This window comes from Grus americana, chromosome 2 (genome assembly GCF_028858705.1).
Source record: "Grus americana isolate bGruAme1 chromosome 2, bGruAme1.mat, whole genome shotgun sequence".
Classification (NCBI taxonomy): domain Eukaryota; kingdom Metazoa; phylum Chordata; class Aves; order Gruiformes; family Gruidae; genus Grus; species Grus americana.
This window is the reverse complement of record NC_072853.1, coordinates 19,831,768-19,853,114: the sequence shown is the minus strand read 5'-3', so window position 1 is coordinate 19,853,114 and position 21,347 is coordinate 19,831,768. Positions and strand designations below refer to the sequence as shown.

The window sequence follows — 21,347 nt, the reverse complement described above, 5'->3', positions numbered from 1 at the left end:
TAAAGTAAAGAAACGCAATTTCTCCTGCTGTTTTCAAAAGTTAGGTTACGTTTCTCCCTGTCAGCTCTGAAGAGACTCTTGCAGCTCCTGGCAAAGCGGGAGGCAAGTGTAAATTACCATCACTGTCACAAGGACAGGGACACAGGGGAAGTCAGAATTTTAGAAATTGGTGTATTTTTGCTGCCAGTCAATCTCCCCTTTGCTGGCCAGAGTGGATCAATACGATCGATAGGCGAGATAGCCGTCTGAGAGCAGAGAGGGAAGGCAGCGTGAAGTAGAAAACCTGTGGGGCTTTACAAATCATTCTCCTTTTACCTCCCGCTGCTGTCTCCACCCTCCGTACGTTGTGACTCCTCCTGGAAAGCGGTGATGCTGAAGCCTGCCTGGACTGGATCAGCTCAGTCCCGTGCAGTGCTTTAGCCAGCTGGCAGTGCAGGAGGGCTCTGCTTTCCCTGCCGCTGCCTCCTCCCCCTCTGCAGGGGGAAAGCTCCCATCTCCACATGCTGTCTTGTCATGAATGCCTCCAACGGCTATGAGAAAACAGCTTTTTAACCTGTGCAAGTGAGCTGGAGTCTTAGAGGGATTAACCTGTCTGGTAATTGAATTTACAAAGACTGAAAGTCCAGGTGCTTTCGGGTGAGTGGAGGACAGTACAGGAATGGGACTGTGACTACGTGGAGAATGTGCTCTGGGGCTACAGCTCACCCACACTCTGCTCCACTCACCCTTTTGCAGGGGACCATGGAGAACTTGTGCTGAGACTGAGTTCTGGGCAGAAGCAGCAGTGGGCTGGCGAAGATGGAGAATGGCACAGGGGACGAGCAGAACCAAACTGGGCTACCGCTATCAAGCCAGGAGATCGTTACAGCTGAATACCAAGTGGTTACCATCCTCTTGGTCCTCCTCATCTGCGGACTAGGCATCGTGGGCAACATCATGGTGGTTTTGGTGGTGCTCAGAACCAAACACATGAGAACTCCCACTAACTGCTATCTGGTGAGTCTGGCTGTGGCAGATCTCATGGTGCTTGTGGCTGCAGGACTACCCAATATCACAGAAAGCCTGTATAGATCCTGGGTGTATGGCTACGCAGGGTGTCTCTGCATCACTTATCTCCAGTACTTAGGGATCAATGCTTCTTCTTTTTCCATCACTGCCTTCACCGTTGAGAGATACATAGCCATCTGCCACCCAATCAAAGCTCAATTCCTATGCACTTTTTCAAGAGCCAAAAAAATCATTATTTTTGTCTGGGCTTTCACCTCCATGTACTGTATGCTCTGGTTTTTCTTGCTAGACCTTAATACAGTAGTCTACAAAGACACTACTGTTGTGTCCTGTGGCTACAAGGTTTCCAGGAGCTATTACTCACCTATCTACATGATGGACTTTGGCATATTTTATGTTGTGCCCATGGTGTTGGCGACTGTCCTCTACGGCCTGATTGCCAGAATACTGTTCCTGAACCCCATCTCTTCGGACCCCAAAGAAAACTCTAAGACATGGAGGAATGATGTGGCTCACCAAAGCAAGCCTGTGAGTTCCAAGATGACTAACAGGAGTTTCAATAGCACTATTGCTTCTCGAAGGCAGGTAGGAACAGCAGTTTGAAATGGCTTTCTGAAACGTAAAACCCAGTTGTTTTAGAGATCACTAGTCTAAACCTGTGGAAGAGGGCAAAATATATTCTCCCTTCTTGCTTAGTCAAGCTGAAATTCTGTGATATGTATGCACATGCATATAAATATGTATTTTTTTTCTTGCCTATTCTTTATTACCTACTGCAAGGACTGAAAAACAAATAGTACTTTATTTCTCATATCAAAAAGAAATTAGGAAGTGTCAATAAAGAATGAAACATTTTTAACTATAGTTTCTTTATATTACAGCCTGTTAGTAATCCTGCCAAACATACAAAGTGACTTGAGTTATTTCTGAGGTCTCAAAAAAAGGAACTAGCCTGGGAGTTTAGGAGACTTGAGGTTTTTTCCTGCATAAGGCACTGTGTCACTCTCCAAATGCAGTCAAGTTGTTACTTTTCCTGTCTCTAGCTCTCCTATGAAAAGTCCGTATGTAAAAGTGCTTTGTAAAGGCTAAGTATCTTTGTTATTCTGCCTCTCATTAAATACTTTTATGTATTGATGGCTCAAAACAGATGCATAAGTTTGACTGTCTTCTTTTTTATTGTTAAATACGCATGCTTCAATGTGTAATTATACAAGTAGAATACAGTGAGTAGATTAATTTATGGCTATTTGCAATACACCGTGCTGCCTCACACTCGCACAGCGTGCAGCAGGTAGCACAGTCGGGCGCTGTGCTGAGAAATGCAGGGTGCATCGCTTTGCAGCTGGGTCTGGGGAGCAGGCTCCGGTTGGCTCGGGAAGCTTGATGTGAGCGTGGGGAAGCGATGCTCTGCGCTGACCCACTTGGCTTGGAGCCGTCAGCAGCCACCGCAAGGCACCGTGAGGGTCGCTTTGCCAAGCGGGACGCTTCTGCCTCCCTGCGCTGTACAGTTCCCTCAGGAAGCAAAGCTGAGGTGTGCACCCTTCCAAACAAGCTGAGTGTCCCCTTGGGTGATGGGTTGAACTTTATATTCTTATTTTATGTGGATTGCTACCGTTTAATGAGAGGGACTGTTGTTCCTTATTACAGAGATGGCATTGACCTCAAAAGTTGACTGAGCTGCCTGCTAGAACGCTGAGCGCTCGCAGAGCACTAACACCATGCTTTGAAATGCACAGCTGAAACATGTGGGCTAGGTTATATTTAATTATGTGTCTCCAATTAGAGTTAACAGTCAGATTAGAAGTGTTTAATTTTGTTTTTCTTTGTCCATTAATTAGTGGAAGAAGAAGATAATCTGCTTTTCAAGTTCCCAATATCACTTTAGTATACATGCTTGATTACATGTGCTGAGCATCACTTGGAAAAAAGACAAGTCTTTTACATTGAGCATTACTGAATGTGGATACTGTTATATTACAAAACGAAAAAGTGAGGATTATAATGTGATGTCTTTTATGTCTTGTAAAGACAGCAAGACTTTTTCTAAAAGCCTAAGTAACCTGATTGTTTAAAGTAGCATCATTATGAGTAAAGCTAGCATTTGTGTATACAACAACACAGGAAGAAAAGCAAGGATAGTGTAGCATTATTAGTAATCTTTTTTATATAATAGCAGCATGCAAAATATAGCCAGTGGCGTAAAATGGGAAATCACAAGTCCGTATAAAAAAAATCTAAAATCTCAACAGTTAGTAAGACACACAAGTAAAAATTTCCTGCTGCTCTGGCAAAGACATATATAGCTGACAGTACAGTTTGGCCTGATAACAAGTTCTGCTGTTGTGTAAAACTGTCTATATGCCTTCTCAGAACTGTGCTTGCACTCCAGTGATAGAGTTGCATACGATGTCCAGCATGTGACCTGACTGAAAATGTGGTGTACACTTCCTACTTCTGTGGCAGTTCTCATATTTATCCAAGAACATTTCTACAAAATGAAATTTGTGCATGGTCCTGTGGTGGGTTGGCTCCGGCTGGCAGCCAAACACTCACCCAGCTGCTTGCTCACTCCCCTCCAACAGCAGAATGGGGCAGAAAATGGGAAGAACAGGAGCGAGAAAGCTCGTGGGTCATGATAAGGACAGGAAGATAACTTATCAGTTACTTTTATGGGCAGACTTGACTTGAAGAAAATTAACTTCATTTATTGCCAATTTACTGCCCCTTGTTGTAGCCACGAGTTACACTCAGTCCCTTCCGTGAGGCAACTGTTAGTGTGGGACAGGGGAGAGTTGCAGAGGTTTCTTTCTGCCACTCCTTCATTTTCACTCTTTTCCTCTGTTTCATTGTGGATCCTCCATGGGCTGCAGTCCCTTCAGGTGGTGACTGCTTCACCAAGGAGTGCCTCTTCTGAATTTGATGTTTCCTCTGCTGTTTCTCAGTCTTTTGTTCCCGTGTCCCCTCTCTCTCTCTCTCTTTCTGGCATTTTAGAATCATAGAATTGTTTAGGTTGGAAAAGACCTTTAAGATCATCAAGTCCAACCATTAACCTAGCACTGCCAAGCCCACCATTTAAACCACATCCCTTAGCACCACATCTACGTGTCTTTTAAATAGCTCCAGGGATGGTGACTCAGCAACTTCCCTGGGCAGCCTGTTCCAATGATTGACAACACTTTCGGTGAAGAAATTTTTCCTAATATCCAATCTAAACCTCCCCTGGTGCAACTTGAGGCCATTTCCTCATGTCCTATCACTTGTTACTTGGGAGAAGAGACCAACACCCACCACACTACAACCTCCTTTCAGATAGTTGTAGAGAGCGATAAGGTCTCCCCTTCTACTTCCTTTTCTCCAGGCTGAACAACTCCAGTTCCCTCAGCTGCTCCTCATAAGACTTGTGCTCCAGACCCTTCACCAGCTCCATTGCCCTTCTTTGGACACGCTCCAGCACCTCAATGTCCTTCTTGTAGTGAGGGGCCCAAAAGTGAACACAGTACTTGAGGTGCGGCCTCACCGGTGCCGAGTACAGGGAGACGATCACTTCCCTAGTCCTGGTGGCCACACGATATCTGATACAAGCCAGGATGCTGTTGGCCTTTTTGGCCACCTAGGCACACTGCTGGCTCATACTCAACCAGCTATTGACCAACATCCCCAGGTCCTTTTCTACCAGGCAGCTTTCCAACCACTCTTCCCCAAGCCTGTAGCATTGCATGGGGTTGTTGTGACCCAAGTGCAGGACCCAGCACTAAGCCTTGTTGAACCTCATACAGTTGGCCTCAGCCCATCGATTCAGCCTGTCCAGATTCCTCTGTAGAGCATTCCTACTCGCAAGCAGATCAACACTCCTGCCCAACTTGGTATTGTCTGCAAACTGACTGAGGGTGCACTTGATCCCCTTGCCCAGATCATTGATAAAGATATTAAAGAGAACTGGCCTCAAAACTGAGCCCTGGGGAACACCACTTGTGACAAGCAACTGGCTGGATTTAACTCCATGTACCACAACTCTTTGAGCCCCTCCATCCAGTTTTTTACCCAGCAAAGCTTATGCCCATCCAAGTCATGAGCAGCCAGTTTTCTCCAGGAGAATGCTCACAGAAGCCACCCTGTAGGCCCCCACTACAAAAACCTTGCCAGCAAACCCAATACAGTGGGTAAGAAAGTGTTTTGTCCCCTATCTTGTCATACAGTGGCTGTATTGGAGTTGAAGAGCTCTATCTGAAGCTGTTTCCAACTCATGGCTGAAATAATAGATTCCATCATCCTATTGTTTTTTAGACTTTTTTTTCCTATATCATTGTGTTAGCATGTTGCTATCTGTACTGTCAGTTTTGTGCTTCTATCTCAGCTTCCAAGAATTACTCTTCTATACACAGTCAATACTTTCTATTGTGAGCCATACAGTTATGCAATTTCAATTGTTTTCTTCAAAAATGGGAATACGTCATTTAGGTTTCTGGTATGAGAGTTAGCCCAGAATTAGAAGCTAATGGACTGAAAATGCGAAAAGCAACTTGGAAACCATCCTGGATTCAACACCTAGGATGCTTCCTCACACCTGGCACCAACAGAAAGAGCAGGGCAAGACAGCAACAACCCTAATATGGCATCTAGAATATCTCTATGCTCAGGGAGCAAGGAAATACAGAGGAAAATAACCATTTCCTCACAATTGTGGAGGACTGCTACCTGAGCTGAGGCAAAGTGGGGTGGGAAGCTCAGCAGTGAGATAAACAGGAGGGAAGGAGATGTCTACTGCTGAAGAAGAATAGATGGACCATATTCAGTTTTTTTAGAACAGATGTTTTCGGTCTCTGACGTAAACAGACATAACAGTGACACTGAAGGGGAAAAAAAAGTGGTCAGGTGGTCAGAGGATTTCTGTTTTGGTTTCAAGGCCTTCTTTCTAAAACATAGAATCATCTAAATTGCCATTTTGTTTTCAAAACAAAACAGCAATTGAGATCATTCCATGATTTGGAAACGAGTCCTGGAATATATACTAGAATGGTGAGTCAAGCCTATTTTAACATATTTTTCCTGAGAGATATCTAGAGATGAGCTCAGCATGAGGCTATATTATATCTCCAGTGAATGAAAATCAACTCTTCCAGGTAGAAAGTTGTCCTCTGCTTACTCATTCCATTCCCTGCCTTCACCCTCCCACCCACACAATTTAAAAGTCACTGAGCTATGTTAGTTCTAGGAAATATTTATTTTGTTCCAATGTTTGGAAAGCTAACAGGAACAAAATCCATTTACTAAAGAATCAATACCCCCACATCAACAACCACCAATGGACAAAGCCTTCAAAGTACTCTTCAGGGCCCCCTGAAGTTTTCATTCAAAGCATTGCAAGACAAAACTGAATAGGGAAGACAAGCAAAACCAACAGGTGTAAAAAAATCAGTCCTTTTTTTTTAAATGTCAAAAGAGAGGGAGAGGCACAAAATAAGCTTTCTTTTCTCATAAAGTATTTCCATTTCCAACACATTTTTATTTCATTGAACAACATCTGTTACTGCTGATATTGGACAACTACTGAAATTATTCGTTTGCACTGCAAACTAAAGTTCTACCAAGGAAAGGAGCACCAATACATACCCCTAGGATGTGCCATACTTCATTCTTACATCCACTTGTGAAGAGCTAAATCAATCCCACTCGTGCAATATTTATTTTGTTTTACAGAACTGTGCTGGATAGCAGAGTGTGACAGATGTATTGTAAGGGTTTTCAAAAAGAAAAGTAGTTTTATTTGACAGTCAGGCACTCCTTCGTACATGGAAGTACATTTCCAATTCACTTTGTATTTTCCATAAGGCTCCCAGTGTCCTAGAAGGAACAGAAACCAGTTCATTCTGCCTCTTCTTTGTCAGAAGCTAAATCCAGCTGATCCACTCTTTATGGAAAGCAGTAAGAGTCCTTTATTGCCTTTGCAGAGCTTTTGATCAGCCACTACAAGTCAGCAGGCAGCACCTGACTTTCTCCTGAGGGAAGATCTCTGCCAGGACGAGGCAAGATACTGATATGCTCCATTTTCAGAGGGATCAGTTTGTGCTCAGGGCTTTGTGGCGGTAGGCCCTGAGGAATCAGCTAGTGTTACGCTTGTTTCTACTGTTGAAATATGCAGGTAAATCCTCAAGCATGTGTTTAGTTTCTGACTTAAAGAAAAATCTTAAGCAACTATTAGGTCTGATGGGCTGGTGATGACTGTGTTGAATGGGCTTTCAGCTACGCTTTGCAAAGAAAATAACCGTCCTAGGCTGAAGTTGGTATATAGCTGAACAATAGTGTGGGAAAGCATTTGCCTACCAATAGGAGGTCTCAGTGATAAACAGTCACATAATATATTTTTCAACAGGAGATTAGGAGAAAATGAAAAGGTGACTAAGAGTAAGGTGAGACCTTTTTGACCAGAGAGAAACTATAGAGTATTTCTGCTGAGTGATTTGCACAATTTGAACCTGAGAAGACAGGGAAGCAGTCCTAGTGTACACATTTCTTCAAGTTAAACAGGAGGGAACGTGAGAAAGCAAAATTTTCCAGCACACTTCAGTTGAACCCAGGTCACAGTAGCTGAAACTTCAAAGCTTAACGGGGGAAAGATCACTATGATTAGAAGAGGGTATCATGACAAAGATTATGTCTGAGGCAGACAGTTCAAAGTCCCATTTACTTGATTCAGAGCCAAAGAAGGAACTTCAATGCAAATTCAGTGTTAAGATTTATTTAACGACTATACGATCATTTGGACAGATGATCACAGGTCCTGAGGAAGTGAATTGAAGTTGACTTCCACTCACTCACCAGAAAATACAGACTATGAATTTGGAGCTGTCCAATTAAACACATTATTTGAATGCATGAAGCACTGTGAAACTGTGATTGTTGTCATTGGACTAGGGTTAAAACTGGAGGGAGTGGCAAGAAAGGTTGAATGTGATCCAAAGGACTATGAGCCAACAAGGAATTGTCCCAGATCCCTCAGGACCTTATGTGGTGTAAAGGGCCCGAGTCTGATGTGCTGCTGAGGGAGGCAGAGGTTCAGAAAGGACCCCCTTGCTCTCTAAACTCCTTCTCAGAAAGGAGCCTAGGTGCAGCTAGGTCCAGTCTTAGTCCCAGACTTGGTCAATGGTTTATGTCTAAAGGATTACATATAGCCACATATCAGAGTTCATGTTTGCCTGTCAGAGCCCCCCAAAGGACTTTCACTGGGACAGTTTCACAAAGCTGAAACAGACAGGAAGTTTATGAAAGCGACAGATATAAAGAGTTCAGAATTGCCATTGATAAATGCGCTTACTGCAGTAGCGCTAATTGATGATTATAATGCCAGCAAAATGTTATCCCGGGTATTCTTCACCAAAAAGGTGAAATCGCAATGCTTACCAAGAAGACATCCCTGTCCCGTGTGGAGGAGAAGGAGCACAGCCTGTTGACTGCCTCTTCGGGGTCTGCAATTTCTTCTCTTCCTCCCAGGGGTAACTCCCTCAATACCCTTTATACCCAAACCTTAGCTGTCACCTCCCTGAGGTGACGTTTAACATGATTTGGGTGGAGAGTCGAGTACTATAGTCATATATGTTTAGCATGTACTCCTTTCAGCTCATTACCATATTTAGGGATGTCAACTTTAATATTCATTTCATGGATAATGAAGCAAAAGGTCTCACTCATGGCACCGTGGCCTTCAAGATTCTGTGTAGAGACCGTCTATCTGTTTATTTCGCATTCTCTAGCCAAAACAGGGCCATCCTACCGCCATAAAACTCCCTCCTTTGGTTGCTTCTCATATCAACCTTGCAGATCTCCATTCACAATGTTTGCATAAGAGATAAGCAGACACCAGTGTTTTTAACCTCTTATGTGCAATTCTCACACCTTAGTTTAAAGACATTTCCCTCCAGTACTTTGTTATAATTTCACAGAATCACTGAGACTGGCAGGTGCCTCTGGAGATCATCCAGTCCAGCCCCAGTGGTAGTACCACTTTCAGTGGTGCTATGGTGGGCTGAAGACATCTGGCTTGTTAGCCTACTAGGTAGCTGTTCTTCTGCCACTTTGTTTTAGTTTCTTCATTGCAGTTGCAAAGGCAGATGCAACAGTTAGATCTCTTATTTTTCAGGCATGCATACGATTGCATTAGCCTACCAATTTTTTGTCTTTGCTATTCCAAAATGGCCTGTTATTGTTACTTTCACACCATCCATATTGTTAAGTCTTCCAGAAAACACATTTACTGACCGTATCCTAATCAAAATGAATAGTAATTGCGCAAACGTTAACTTCAGTTACAGGCATTTACCACACATAAATAGTAATCTGTGAGCATGAATTCAATCTGGAAAAAATACAAGTGCCTGTACCAAAGGTTTGACCAGATTGTCCATTATCAAAAATTGCAGGCAAATGAAATTCCATATAGTCAGCTTATTGCCTCACGCTGCAGTTCATATTCAACTTACATTCGCACGTTACAGCTTCAACTTTACACGACTGAAATTCAAGCTAGTAATTCTTTTCTCTTTACTCATAGTCTTCCTTTCTGTATCTTTGCACCATAAAGTAGTATAACTTCTTTTTCTTTGCTTTTTCATATACAGCACCACCACAATTCCACTTACTTCTAAACTGCTTTTGCTTCCAGAAATAAATAATAGTTCCTATATGAACTTTGGAAGGTTTAGCCACTTATTTTATAATTGCTGTTTAGGACAATAAATTCAGAGCAGATGTGTACCTGTGATGGTAAAAGTTGAGGGTAGATCAGTTTCCCCTCTTGTCCATTTGAGACATTCTATTCCCAAACCTTTTATTAAAAAGACAAGAGGGGAAAAAAGGCTTCATTTAATGAATAGAAAATGTGTTATTCAAAGTATTCAGAGCAGATTTCACAATAAAACAAAGGTTCGCTAACAAGTAACACCAACCAACATTAGATGTTTCTTTACAGCATATGGTACAAGGGAGAAAAGCTATTTCTGCCTTTTTCTTTTCTGTGAGTGCTTAACTTTGCTAACAGTGCTTCTTTTTTCCTAGTAGCACAGGTAGTATGGATTCTAAAATGTTAATGTTTTTTCTTCTGAAGATTTGAATAATTTTGTTCTGCTGAGAAGCAAGAAAATGTCCTGAAGACCCAGGCATTGCAGGAAGGAAGAAGAGAGTGAGAGAACTTAAAACTGAAGGGTAGAAAAGGGATTTTTCTGTCACACAGGCAAATTTGAAATTGTGGGGAAAATGAAATCTTTTTTTGCGAGAGTACCTGTTCTGAAAGCTACCTTGGCAAGCAGCTCATTACCTTTTAAAAGAGAGCAAGAGGCCAGAGGAAGCAGATGGGAAGACAAGGAAGCAACTTAGTCCCCTTTTACAGCAGCTGAGAGCCCATACATTGTCTGGCTGATGTGCTCATGGAATCACGACCTGAGCTGTGTGCTTCTGTCGTGAGCGCCAAAAAAGGACTGTCATGGTTTAGGCCCAGCCGGTAGCTGGGTGCCACGCGGCCGCTCACTCACCCCTCCCCCAGCGGGATGGGGAGGAGAAGTATAACAAAAGGCTTGGGTCGAGATAAGGACAGGGAGAGATCACTCACTAATTACCGTCACGAGCAAAACAGACTGAATGTAGAGAGGAGATTCATCTAATTTATTACCAGGCAAAACAGAGTAGAGCAATGAGAAAATACAATCAAGTCTTAAAACACCTCCCCCCACCCCTCCCATCTTCCCGGGCTCAACTTCACTCCTGGCTTCAACCTCCTCCCTCCTCAGCGGCACAAGGGGGCAGGGAATGGGGGTTGCGGTCAGTTCAGCACACATTGTCTCTGCCGCTTCTTTGTCCTCAGGGGGAGGACTCCTCTCAACATTCCCCTGCTCCAGCATGGAGTCCCTCCCACGGGCTACAGTCCTTCACGAACTGCTCCAGCGTGGTCTCTCCCACGGGGTGCAGACCTTCAGGAGCAAACTGCTCCAGCGTGGGGTCGCCCACGAGGTCACAAGTCCTGCCAGCAAACCTGCCCTGGCGTGGGCTCCCCTCTTCACAGGTCCACTGGTCCGGCCTGGAACTTGCTCCAGCGTGGGCTTCCCACGGGCCGCAGCCTCCTTCAGGTGCCTCCACCTGCTCTGGAGTGGGGTCCTCCACGGGCTGCAGGTGGAATCTCTACACCCCCTCATCCTTCCTCCATGGCCTGCAGGGGGACAGCCTGCTTCACCATGGCCTTCACCACGGGCTGCAGGGGGATCTCTGCTCCGGCGCCTGGAGCTCCTCCTCCCCCTCCATCTGCACTGACCTTGGTGTCTGCAGAGTTTCTTACATCTTCTCACTCCTCTCTCCGGCTGCAAAAGCTCTCTCTCTCTAAGTGTTTTTCTTCTTCTTAAATATGTTATCACAGAGGCGCTGATTGGCTTGGCCTTGGCCAGCGGCGGGCCCGTCTTAGAGCCGGCTGGCATTGGCTCTATCAGACACAGGGGGAGCTTCTAGCAGCTTCTCACAGAGGGCCCCCTGTAGCCCCTCCCGCTACCAAAACCTTGCCACACAAAACCCAGCACAGCTTCCTTTTCTCTTTCCCATACACTCTTCATCTACCTGGTCCTCCATATCAGATCCTGGTTCTGGTTGTGTTGATCTCTCCCACATTTCCATTTTATCCCACCTAGCTCAGCCGACAGATCTCAAAATTTGTTCTTGTCCATCTGTAATATGAACACTGAATTACATATTTCCAGGTAGATTTCGCACTTACTGCAAAGAAATTCCTAGTTTCCTCATGTATCAAGGGTACTGTGAAAAATAAATACAGGCTTAGGTAGCAAACATGTTTGTTTATACTTGAGATGGGATCCAACTCACTTAACATTATGCGTGTCTCACAAAGTTAGTTGTTTAGTCCAATCAAATCATAGAATCATAGAATCACAGAATGGTTTGGGTTGGAAGGGACCTCAAAGATCATTTAGTTCCAACCCCCCTGCCATGGGCAGGGACACCCTCCACTAGACCAGGTTGCCCAAAGCCCCATCCAACCTGGTCTTAAACACTTCCAGGGATGGGGCATCCACAACTTCTCTGGGCAACCTGTGCCAGTGCCTCACCACCCTCACAGTGAAGACTTTCTTCCTAATATCTAATCTAAATCGACCCTCCTTCAGCTTAAACCCATTCCCCCTTGTCCTGTCACTACACTTCCTCATAAACAGTCCCTCACCAGCTTTCCTGTAGGCCCCCTTTAGGTACTAGAAGGCTGCTGTAAGGTCTCCCCAGAGCCTTCTCTTCTCCAGGCTGAACAACCCCAACTCTCTCAGCCTGTCTTCATAGGAGAGGTGCTCCAGACCTCTGATCATCTTCATGGCCTCTTCTGGGCTCGCTCCAACAGCTGCATGTTCTTTTTATGTTGGGGCCCCCAGAGCTGGATGCAGTCCTCCAGGTGGGGTCTCACAAAAGCAGAATAGAGGGGCAGAATCACCTCCCTTGACCTGCTGGTCACACCTCTTTTGATGCAGCCCAGGACATGGTTGGCTTTCTGGGCTGCAAGCAGACACTGCCGGCTCATGTTGAGCTTCTCGTCCACCAACACTTCCAAGACCTTCTCCTCAGGGCTGCTCTCAAGCCATTCTCTACCCAGCCTGTAGTTGTGTTTGGGATTGTACCGACCCTTGCACTTGGCCTTGTTGAACTTCATGCGAGTCGCATGGGCCCATCTCTCCAGCCTGTCAAGGTCCCTCTGGATGGCATCCCTTCCCTCCAGCATGTCAACCACACCACACAGCTTGGTGTCATCGGCAAACTTGCTGAGGGTGCACTCGATCCCACTGTCCATGTCGCTGACAAAGATGTTGAACAGTGCCGGTCCCAGTACTGACCCCTGAGGAGCGCCACTTGTCACTGTTCTCCACTTGGACATTGAGCCGTTGACCACAACTCTTTGAGTGCGACCATCCAGCCAATTCCTTATCCAGTGAGCGGTCCATCCATCGAATCCATGTCTCTCCAATTTAGAGACAAGGATGTTGTGTGGGACAGTGTCAAATGCTTTGCGTAAGTCCAGGTAGATGACGTCAGTTGCCCTTCCCTTACCCACCGACACTGTAACCCCATCACAGAAGGCCACCAAATTTTTCAGGCACGATTTGCCCTTAGTGAAGCCATGTCACCTGTCACCAATTACCTCCTTAGTTTCCATGTGCCTGAGGATAGTCTCCAGGAGGATCTGCTCCATGATGTTGCCGAGCACAGAGGTGACACTGACCAGCCTGTAGTTCCCTGGGTCTTTCTTTTATCTTTTCTTAAAAATGGGGGTTATGTTTCCCCTTTTCCAGTCAGTGGGAACTTCGCCGGACTGCCAGGACTTCTCAAATATGATGGAGAGTTGCCTGACCACTTAATCCGCCAGTTGCCTCAGGATACGTGGATGCATCTCATCAGCTCCCATGGACTTGTGCACCTTCAGGTTCCTTAGATGATCTTGAACCTGATCTTCTCCTACAGTGGGTGGTTCTGCATTCTCCCAGTCCCTGCCTTTGCCTTCTGCGACTTGGGTGGTGTGGCTTGAGCACTTGTTGGTGAAGACTGAGGCAAAGAAGTCATTGAGTACCTCAGCCTTTTCCATATCCTGAGTAACCAGGTCTCCATTTGCCTTCTGGAGAGGGCCCACATTTTCCCTAGTCTTCCTTTTACTGTTGACATACCTATAGAAGCTTTTCTTGTTGCCCTTGATGTCCCTGGCCAGATTTAATTCTGTCAGGGCTTTGGCTTTCCTACCCTCATCCCTGGCTGCTCGGACAGTGTCTCTGTATTCCTCTCAGGCTACCTGCCCTTGCTTCCACCCTCTGCAGGCTTCCTTTTTTTATTTGACTTTGTCCAGGAGGTCCTTGTTCAGGCCTCCAGGCATTTTTGCCTGACTTCCTCTTTGTTGGGATGCATTACTCCTGAGCTTGGAAGAGGTGACCCTTAGACACTAACCAGTTTTCTTGGGGCCCCTCTTCCTTCCAGGGCTTTGTCCCATGATACTCTACCAAGCAGGTCCCTGAAGAGGCCCAGGCAGGTCGCTGCTCTCCTGAAGTCCAGGCTAGTGAGCACTCTCCTCGCTGCCCTGAGGATCTTGAACTCCACCATTTTGTAGTCACGGCAGCCAAGGCTGACCTTGAGTTTCACATTCCCCACCAGCCCCTCCTTGTTGGTGAGAACAAGGTCCAGCATGGCACCTCTCCTCGTGGGCTCCTCTGTCACTTGGAGCAGGAAGTTATCATCAATGCATTCCAGGAATTTCTTGGATTGCTTATGCCCTGCTGTGTTGTCCCTCCAACAGATATTGGGGTGATTGAAGTCCCCAGTGATGACCAGGGCTTGTGAACGTGAGGCTGTTCCTATCTGTTTTCAGAGACCCTCATCCACTCCGTCTTTCTGGTCAGGTGGCCTGTAGCAGACTCCCACTATAATGTCACCAGCCCCTGCCCTCCCTTTAATCCTGATCCATAAGCTCTCGGTTGGCTCCTCATCCATCCCCAGGTGGGGCTCCATGCACTCCAGCTGGTCATTGACATAGAGGGCAACACCCCCTCCTCATCTGCCCTGTCTTTCCTTCCTAAAGAGCCTCTACCCTTCCATCCCAACACTCCAATCATAGGAGCTATCCCACCACATCTCTGTAATGCCAGTAAGGTCACAGCCCTGCAGGCATGTGCACATCTCTAACTCCTCTTGTTTATTCCCCATGCTACATGTGTTTGCATAGAGACATTTAAGGCATTAAGGCATTTAAATCATTTAAGGTTCCTCCATGGTTGGTTAAACCAGGTAGGTTACCCTCTAGAGAAAATCCTCTCTTAGACATTGATCCAGTACATGATGACCTGGCCCCCAGAGAAACTCCTCTGTTCTCTCACAGCAGGGCAAACATAGATTGCATCTTGCAGTGCAAGATAAGTTTTGTGCGGCTTACATGAAAGGCTCAATCATATTGTCTGGTTTCCCTTGTGATGTTATTATATCAAGACCTTTATCCTTTCATTTATTCAAACCTCCTCCTCATTGTACAACTTCTTTTCAATTACTAAGTCATGGACTGGTATATACAATCTCTGTGCATTGCAATGGACACCACCAAGCACAAGAAAGAACTTGTGCCTTTAAAACGCCAGAGTGACCCTATGGCACAGTAACTTACTATTATTTTTATCTATCAACGTAAGAAAGAGTAGTATTCAAAGCAGAAGGGAGCAACTGCCAAACTGTGAGTACCATGGTAATGAAAATGTCTCGTAAAAGAACTTCCTTAGAATGGCAAGGCTTTGGAGCAGGAAGGAAAAGGAGAATACTTGCTCAGAATTAAAACATTGGGAATCTCTTTAGTAAAAAACATTTTAAATATTTTTCAGAACATTAGATAGGGCTTGAAGAGTGGTTGCATGCAGCCAGGAATATATTCAATCTCAAGCACTTTGCTATCACTCAAAGTACACTTGAAATTTGGACCAAAATGGATTTGCTCAAAGCCTTTTAATCAGGTTTTCAATCTCCTTAACTAAGAACAATTTGTACTTTGAGTATAGGATATGCAGCACATCCACGAGAAAAGAACAATCAGTATATGCTTGCCTTCACCCGAGTAATGAGTGAAGATGCTAGTGCCTCTGCCTTCAGGGAGCTTTGGTGTATAGTTACAGGTAATAAAAAGCAGGTTCTTAAAAAAGTTTGTCTTCTTAGCACTCCACTGATGGCAAATAATTACCACCCCCCACCCAGATGTTTAGTTATGTTTCATATGAAGTGATTTGAAAAAGGATATGGCAGTTTACTTAAGCAAAGTGGACCAAACTTTCCTCTAAGCTATTTCTGTGCAGCCCCATCCATGCCAATGAAGATTTTTGGTATCGATAAAAAAGGAGCTTTGGCCTAAATCATGTGTTTAGAAGCTGCATTCATCTATAAAGGCAAATCCAGGTGTGAAAAAAGTCCAGGGCATGCTTGCAGCATCTTTGGATCAGAAGTCCTGAGGGGTGCCTCAGCCTGCAGTGGGGTGACAAGCCCTCTGGCCACTCTGGAGACAAAGTGGTGCCAGAGCATCTTCTAGGAGCTGATGTCATTTGCACATAGGTCATGCTCTGAGGTAGCTGAGCATGAAACACCTCTGCCTCCGGAGCCAGCTTAGGGAGGATTTACCAACAAGCAAATAACTCTGAACTGAGGGCCTTGCAGTGGGCTTCAGAGACCCGATCACTACTGGTCAGATGGATCGGGCAACTGACCTTGTGTCTGGCAACAGAGAGCTTGTGCTAGATTTGAGATTTTTGGCAGCTTTGGAAGGACATGCACTGCAGCCAGTTTAAAATTATGGTGAATTTTCCTCTTTGTCCTGCACTGAGTGAACCACCAAAAGGTGACACTAAAGAGGTGTCATCCATGGCCACATGCTTCTACCTCTTCTCTTGCACTGACTGTAGGCTCTGTGGCAGCATATGGGTACATGAATTGGATCACTGACCTGAGCAAACTGAAAACCAGCTCTACAGAGAAGTGCTTAGGTTTCAGCTGGACCAGTAGTCTGACCTGACCTACACCTTCATCTTTGGGGCCAGCACAAGGAGGGAGGTGAGAAAAGGATTGCTTTTTAACTGAAGTCACAGGTTACTTTGGCTTCAGTTTATGTCAAGACCGGGAAATCATGGAGTCTGGGCACTACAAGACAATGTCTTACCTGGCATAAAGCATGACAGTGCAAAGCTAACCTCTTGGCATTTTTAAAGACATTCAAACCTGCAGACTGAATTGATCTCAGCTCAGGGCACTTTGTGCTGTGACCATGATATTTTTTATCTGGTGCTAAGAGCCAGTTCTAATATATTGTCAAATCACAGCCTCAGTAAGCTGAACATGGCAGCAGTACAAGCTAGTGGTGTTAGATAGGAAGAAAATGCACATCAAGCTGCCAGTATATATAAATTCAGCTAATAGTTTGCACACTACATACATACGTGTCTTTGAGACATATAGGCACAGTCACTTGAAAAGTAACAGCCTTTTTTTCATTGCTGCAAAGTATTAATTGTGTGACTCTAAAATATCCCCTTCCTCACAGTAAGATCAATTTATTTCTAGTTCAACCCAGGATTCAGACAGACAGCTGCAGCATTGCAAGTGATTCTCTGAGCAATCGTTTGTTAAAGACATGCTCAGAAGAAATGTAAATTGCCAATGATCGGTAGGTATGATAACAGAGTTCCCTGCTGAGCTTCTGGTAGCGAAGTACTTTGATGCCTCTGTAGACTATTATCCACCCGCCCTCTGAACACCGGAGCTGCGGCAATACGTCCTTTAGTTGGGCTCAGTCCCATTGTTAATCCAAGCTCCACAAATGGTTACTTTCTTCCTTTAAATGTGGATTGTTTTCCATGATGGATGATTACTCTGAGTTGAATGGATTTGCTCAGTTTGGAGGCACAGGCTGGAGAGGGGCTGGAGGGAGGAGAGGCAGTAGGTGAGGTGTCCCGAGTCCCAGAACGGGTCAGTACTGGGTCACCTCGCTCTTTGCAGCCATGTTTACAGGACTGGTCCTTTTGGAAGCGCGTCACAGATAAGGAAAAATCATCCTTTTAGCTACCTGAGACATTCACATTTTCATTTTACTCTATTACGACGATTGTTTGTGCACAGCAAACAAGAAAAGCAGCCTGGAAGCCGTAAGGAAATGTATCAGTCAAGTGATAAAAAAGGAGGTAATATATCTCAGTCTCATTTTTTACTTCTACTGAACACAGCTGTAGAGAAATCAAAAGTGAGGGTAAAGGGAGGAGAATTATTATAGGATAAAATTGTAGCCTTTGAATATGTATATTTAAAGACAGATAGATAAAGATACATCAATTTGTAGAGTAACTTTGTTCTTCATCCCATTCTTTATCATAATATCTATAACAAAACCAACAAATTGGGTTATATGTGTATGTGTCTTTCTAGATAGCTAGAAGAAAATACATCCCTCAGGCAATGAGATTGCAGGCTTTCTATGAAATCAGCTATCTGATCAAAAGACCAGAGAATTATATACCCTCTTATAACTTCAAACTAAAAACCACACCTAAAACTATCATGTATTTATGAATGATTTTAGTAGAGTTATCTGTCTGTCCTCGAAACAATTGAAACTCTTATCGATCTACACCTATCCTTTCTGCAAGCAATGAAATGACAACCCATACAGCCAGAAAGTTTTCTGTGGTTACAGGAGTTGCTGTTTTATTGAAGTATAACTTCAGGTACCCAGAAAGGAGGACTAAAGCAAAGGCCAAAATAAGTTCTTTAAACTAGTCTGTCAATAGGCAACAACAGGTCTATGTCAAGAAGAAAGGCAAATTGTAAAAAACCCCCACAATGAAAAGAAGCAGTTGTAGCTCACCAAAATCAGTGCCAATGCTTTCCTATTCATGAACACACAGTTAACTAAGTTATCTCCTGACTTACCACCGTACTATCCCACTGTCACATCTCACTGTACTTTCTACTTTGTTTATTAACACCTTTCAAACTTTCTTTAATGTAGAGAATAGGGAATATCATATACACCGGAATTAAATTACTTACAAGAGAAATGGTCTTTTTACAGTGGCGTAGGTTTTTTTCTAATTTTTTAATTCTTTCTTGTTCACTTCATTTCATTTATCCTGGGTATCCCCAAAGGTTTTTTGTTTTTGGTTTTTTTTTTCTTTATTTGAAATAAATTTACACAATAGATGAAAGTACTTAAAATAATCAAGTTTTATTGATAATCCTTTTTTTTTTTCCAGCTCTATAAACTTTAATTGACATTTCAGAGTAAACATCAAATAATGAAGATCTAATTAAATATTGAGGATTTGAGGAACAGGAATAAATATTTTTTTTTTATTACCTTTGGCTTTTGGAAATTCTTTTAGGGTGGCTGTTAAAGCAGATAATCTAGATAGGTTTCAGGTTTAATTACTTACAGACTATGTTAGTCTATAGGAAGAGATCTAATGTGGTTGGAAAAAATAGCTTTAGACCCCTTTTTTTTCCATTTGAATCAACACCTCTTTCCAGCTTAAGAAACTGCAAATTCTCAGGTCTATAAAAATTAGCTTACTGGGATGTCACCTAGAAAGAGTAATTTAACAAAAACTAGGAGGAATTTGGAGCCAGATTTCTTTTGTTCTTCTTACTGCAGAATACCTTTCTGAATCAAATATTGGTTGGAAATTCCCAGCTGAAGAGTCTGTCTGTAGTTTTGCTTTGGCCGTAGAAGTGTAGGAATGCACACGTTCCTTCCAAGATGAGTACTAACCTTCTGCCCCTCTTCTGTCTACCTCTGTGTACCCCCAGGTTACCAAGATGTTGGCCGTGGTGGTAGTCCTATTTGCATTTCTATGGATGCCCTACCGCACGCTGGTGGTGGTGAATTCCTTTCTCTCCAGCCCCTTCCAAGAAAACTGGTTCCTGCTATTTTGCAGAATCTGTATTTATTTAAATAGTGCCATCAATCCTGTAATTTACAACCTCATGTCCCAGAAATTCAGAGCAGCCTTCAAGAAACTCTGCAACTGCCAGCAGAAACACGACAAGAAACCAGCCAACTACAGCATGGCCCTAAATTATAACGTCATCAAAGAGTCTGATCACTTCAGCACTGAACTAGAAGATATTACCGTCACCAATACCTATCTGTCCTCTGCAAAATTGTCCCTTGGTGACAGGTGTTTGTCATCTGAGGTAACAGTTAATACATTTTAATATTTGGTGTGTAGTCCTCATGAACCAAAGCATGCTCACGTGCAGGGGGCTGTGATGGGATAGCTTACAGCTGGGGCAGCACAGCGAAGGACCAGGGAAAGCTGGCAGTGACAGATGATGCCCCACCAAAACAGGGTAAGGGCACTGCATGGCGGGAAGGGAGAACTTCCTGGCTCCGGGAAGTGATGCTCTCAAAGTGCCTCGTGCCCAGCACGACGTGACTGGAGGATCTGGGGTATGGGGAAGGATGGGGAGAAACACATAGGTTAAGCCTTACTCCCTGAGGAGCACAGGACAGTGGTGGAGCATTAAAGAGCAGTGCTCGGGGACGGTGCCTCACATGGGCATTGGTGTCTGAGCTCAGTGATTCCTCCTGGGCCTGCTCTGGCCACTGGCAGGAGAGCAACGGGGCATTTTCTTGTGCCTCACCCCCTGGCTCCAGCTTGGGGTTAGCTAGCCCAGTGACACCACACAGCTGGAGTGAAGACATGGATCTGCCCCACACCAGCACTCTGGTCCTGAGAGTGCTGAAAGCCACATCCATTTCCATGCTACCTGCATCATCCCTGTACATAGCACAACTTTCTGACCCAGCTGTTGCTGATGCGTGTTACTGTTTTCACAATGCTTTTTTACATAATACTACCTAAATGATGTTCATAAGCCTGTGTACCTTGTATATCTTACAGTGTAGATGATCCTCAGAGAGACTTAGTTTTTCATTTCCTTTTGCAGATGATATGAAAAAGAAAAATATTTCTTTCTCAGTTTGCTGCTTCTCTCCTAACTTTCAGGCCTGAAGCCCACCTTGTTCTGAGTATGCGGTCGTATAAAAACTTTGGATGCTCTGTTCCCACCAACCTGTATGAAATGTAAAGGCATTTCTGCTCACTGCATTGCAGGAGTTACCATACATCTCTACACACCTGTTTGTGTCCTACAAGGAAAAGCAGCCTGTTAGGGAGCAAAAAGAATATACTACTGAGTCTAACTGAACGAAGCACTTAACACAACGTAACTTTAGTAGGTGAGTTGACTTCAGTGGAATACCCAAATCCTTCATCTCATGTACTGGCCAGAGCGGTCTGCGCTCTCAGAAAGAGCAAGGCTGCCCAGGACATCTCCACGGACGCAGAGGACAGTGGATGATGCTCCCAGTGAAGGTGAGAGGCGAGGAGAGGAGCTGCCGTCCTGCATGGCTGCTGCCGGAACCGAGAGCACCCGCACCGCACTGGGCATACTGCGGGGCCCGTCCCTCAGCAGCCAGAACCGCTGCCAACTACGTAATTATCCGCCATTGACCCCCGCATCCCACGGCAGTGCAAATCTAATTGCAGGCATCATAACACACTTTAACAAGCAGATATCTGATGGCAAAGACCACAAACCCTTTTTTTTTATTTTATTTTACCTTGAACAGCATGAAATAGGAAGACCATTCAATGAATTCACACGGAATAAACAAATTAAAGAGTCAGTAGGAAGCTTTGAAAAAATCTCATTTTTTTCAGCAAGCTAGTTTATAGATGTACCACTTTAAATGTAAGTCTCAGCTAATACTGAATCCTGTCTGCACTTGACAGGTATTGAAGAGT

At 44.4% G+C, this 21,347-nt stretch overlaps 1 protein-coding gene across 1 annotated transcript; it reads left to right on the top strand.

Moving 5' to 3' along the window:
* Window positions 1–580: 580 nt before the first annotated feature.
* On the top strand, window positions 581–20,668 carry TRHR (thyrotropin releasing hormone receptor). The gene is made up of 3 exons (XM_054818128.1): window positions 581–1,593; window positions 19,345–19,731; window positions 20,547–20,668. Exons 1-3 carry the CDS (start codon window positions 799–801, stop codon window positions 20,550–20,552), a joined length of 1,188 nt encoding a protein of 395 aa, XP_054674103.1. The 5' UTR covers window positions 581–798; the 3' UTR covers window positions 20,553–20,668.
* Window positions 20,669–21,347: the final 679 nt, after the last annotated feature.